Source organism: Octopus bimaculoides, chromosome 1, assembly GCF_001194135.2.
Source record: "Octopus bimaculoides isolate UCB-OBI-ISO-001 chromosome 1, ASM119413v2, whole genome shotgun sequence".
In the NCBI taxonomy this organism is placed as follows: Eukaryota; Metazoa; Mollusca; class Cephalopoda; order Octopoda; family Octopodidae; genus Octopus; species Octopus bimaculoides.
Genome location: NC_068981.1, coordinates 199,152,423 through 199,155,842, shown reverse-complemented (window position 1 = coordinate 199,155,842; position 3,420 = coordinate 199,152,423). Strand labels below are relative to the sequence as shown.

Sequence of the window (3,420 nt, the reverse complement as noted above, 5' to 3'; positions counted from 1 at the left end):
TGGAAGATATGAAAATGTTTATTAATCACTACAATTGTTTCAACCCATCTAGCATCAATCCCGCACGGATGGGATATTTAACAACTGTTTTAGGGGTATCCATCAACATAGATGTGTCTCTTCAGGTGATAATAAGATGTATCTCATTAAAATAATGACTGTTCTACAAGATACCTTCGCGATTTGTGTATAGAAAAGCAGCAAATTAATGGATGCAGCTTCATTTTTATAGAAGATCAATAATAAATAACAGATGCAAGAAGTGACGAATATACAATACAGCAAAAAAAGTATTAAATATAACTTAACAGATATGGATGCCCTCGCTTAGGTTGTATGGTGCATGTACATTCACTCGTAAAAACATCCACAAAGTGAATTAAATAGCTACTTAGTGTTTATAAGAATGGGGAGGCTAGAGTTAAATTTCATTCATCCATACCTTAAGGTAAATTATAATTATTAATTTGGTTAACAGTTACTCAAATTCATTCCTACTGCATTGTGCAAAGTCTATTTATAAGCATGTAAGCATCTAGAGAGAGCTTCAGAAATTCTATTAATGATCTTCTCATTGGTCCACAAAATAGACATAGATATAAATAGTACAGGATGTTTTGGGGGATGGGGGTGAATATTCTCAGAAAATAGCTCTTGTTTAAAATGTATGAATAATTTTTACCTGTTTAGTAACAACAAAATAAGCATACATGGCCATTGTGGTTCCATAGGTAACAAAATAAGTTACAGGTTCCATGATATCCCAAGAATATTCCCACCAAGTGAGCCGAGCAAGAATTCCAAATTGCAATCCCATCATGCCTAGTCCGAGCCACGAGAGCATGTTTGTTCTTCTTTGGGCACGAACTTCAAGATCTTTCTTTACCTGCGCAGAAATAAAATTTTAGAAAAGGGGATAAATATACAACAGAAATCATTATTTGCAATGGATTCAGATGCTATATCATAGTTTTGGCCCAGGTCAAGCCTGACTGAACACATGATCAAAGGCATTTCAACCATAACCTCCCCTAATGTTTTTCGGACAATGTATTATTCAAAACGTTGCATTTTGTTTCAAGATGGAAGCTTGTAATTGGAGATAAATTCAATTGTTGGTTCTGTGAGATCTCTCCTCAGTGGTTTATTACCTTTGTTATTATAATAATAATGGTTTCAAATTTTGCAACAAGGGCAGCTATTTTGGGGGAGGGGCTGGGTCGATTACATTGACCCCAGCATTCAACTGGTACTTAATTTATCGACCCCAAAAGGATGAAAGGCAAAGTCGACCTTGGCAGAATTTGAACTCAGAATGTAGAAATAGACGAAATACTGCTAAGCATTTTGTCAAGCATGCAGATGGTTCTGTCAGCTCACTGCCAAAGTTATAATAATAATAATTCATGTTGATGCCCCAGTGTTGCCACAGTCCAACGGTTGAAGCTTCCATATTATCTTACTGATGTGAATCTAACTGCGAGTTGTGTGAGTGAAATCTAAGTTAGAGGTTGTCTGATAATCTAATTAAAAGCAGCTACAGCTGGTGCACGTTAATCACTTTGTTGATGATCAAATATGATTATTCTGTGTCAGCAAGAAATCTGTATTTACAAATGATAAAGTACAAAACATAAAATATGCAACAACTACTTTGTGTGTTAAACATATCAGAAATAAAAACACAAAAGATCAGTTTAGTATGATGACATTTATGAGCAAAACAGAAAGAAGCAAAAAAAAAAAACAAAAACAATTGGCTAAAATGGTAAGCTAATATGTCTTCGCTTCTCTTTCAGTTATTCTACAGAATTTTGATAATTTGATTGCCAAACTGAAAACAGATTCCAAATGGTATCACATTATTTGCTCTTTCACAGTTGGCAATGAGATTATTTAAAGACATTGTACTATGACAATTTTAAAGACATTTCTTTTAAGTTCTACAGAATGGTTTTGAGATGGAATCCACCTCAAGTGAAAAAAAAAGTACACCAAAGCACAAGTTCTTTGAAATATTGTAGGCTCTCGCATGTGGAGTAAACTGAAAAATCTCCAATGAATTGACATTATCTAACCATTTAGTAGTGAAAACTACGTCTAGAGATGTTTAAAAACTAAAAACAATCAGAGTGAGACAATACTAACAGAATGAGTTTGAACAACAGAGGGAATGGTAGTGAACCAACAAACATAATAAGCTCCAATTCTTCTGAACAGCGCAGACATGCTTTAGGTGTGAATTGGGTACGAAAAGCACTGTTTAAGCAGCCTTTTGTTAACAGATTGTGCAACATGTTACAACATGTCAGAAAGCTTGGATATCCTTTAATGGAGGACTGCAAAGGAATGTCATTGGCTTACAAACCAGTAAACTCAAGGAAAACAAACACAAACACATATGTACACATGCGTGTGTGCATGTATATGTGTGTGTGTGTGTGAGTATGTGTATATATATATATATATATATATATATATAATATAGCCTGAACAGGATAAACTACCCCTATTTTTCAGAGAAAAGTGTAGGTGGCTAGCTGTGGACTTCTGCGATTGAGAATTTAAAATCACTTCTTTAACTTTCTAAGACATCTCAACGCTTCTAAAAGCAAACTTCGTTTGTTTGTTTACATTTGTCGTAATTTGAATTTAACATACGTATGTATATATGTATGTATATATATGTATATAAATGTATACATAAGTGCATACAAATGTACCGTCATCATCATCGTCGTTTAACGTCCACTTTCCATGCTGGCATGGGTTGGACGGTTTGACTGGGGTTTAAGAAGCCAGGAGGCTGCACCAGACTCCAATCTGATCTGGCAATGTTTCTACAGCTGGATGCCCTTACTAATGCCAACCACTCTGAGAGTGTAGTGGGTACTTTTATGTGTCATCAGCATGAGCGCCAGTCAGGCGGTTCTGGCAACAACAATGCTCAAATGGTACTTTTTACGTGCCACCAGCACGGGATCAGTTAGTTGGCACTGGCATCGGCCACAACAATGATTTTACTTGACTCACCAGGTATTCTCAAGCATAGTATATTGCCAATCACTAAATGGGCCAGTTATGCTACACTGGCATAGGCCACGGTTATGGTCTCACTTGGCTTGCCACGTCTTCTCAAGCATGGCATATCTCCAAAGGTCTCGGTCACTTGTCATTGCCTCTGTGAGGTCCAAAGTTCGAAGGTTGTGCTTCACCAGCCCATCCTGGGTCTACCTGTTCCACAGCTTCCCTCTACTGCTAGGATGTGACACTTCTTCACACAGCTGTCCTCATCCATATGCAACACATGCCCTTACCAGCGCAGTCGTCTCTCTTGCACACCACATTTGATGCTTCTTAAGTCCAACTTTTCTCTCAGGGTGCTTACACTCTTTCGTACATGCACACTGACATTACACA

At 37.0% G+C, this 3,420-nt stretch overlaps 1 protein-coding gene across 4 annotated transcripts in view; it reads right to left on the bottom strand.

The window, feature by feature from the left end:
• LOC106867904 (calcium uniporter protein, mitochondrial) overlaps positions 1-3,420 on the bottom strand; it is a 168,744-nt gene that overhangs the window by 3,962 nt on the left and 161,362 nt on the right. For all 4 annotated transcript variants that reach the window (XM_052973982.1, XM_052973977.1, XM_052973989.1 and 1 more), the window contains one exon: positions 683-886. In XM_052973982.1, the coding sequence (XP_052829942.1) occupies positions 683-886 (204 nt within the window). The remainder of the gene's footprint in view (positions 1-682; positions 887-3,420) is intronic.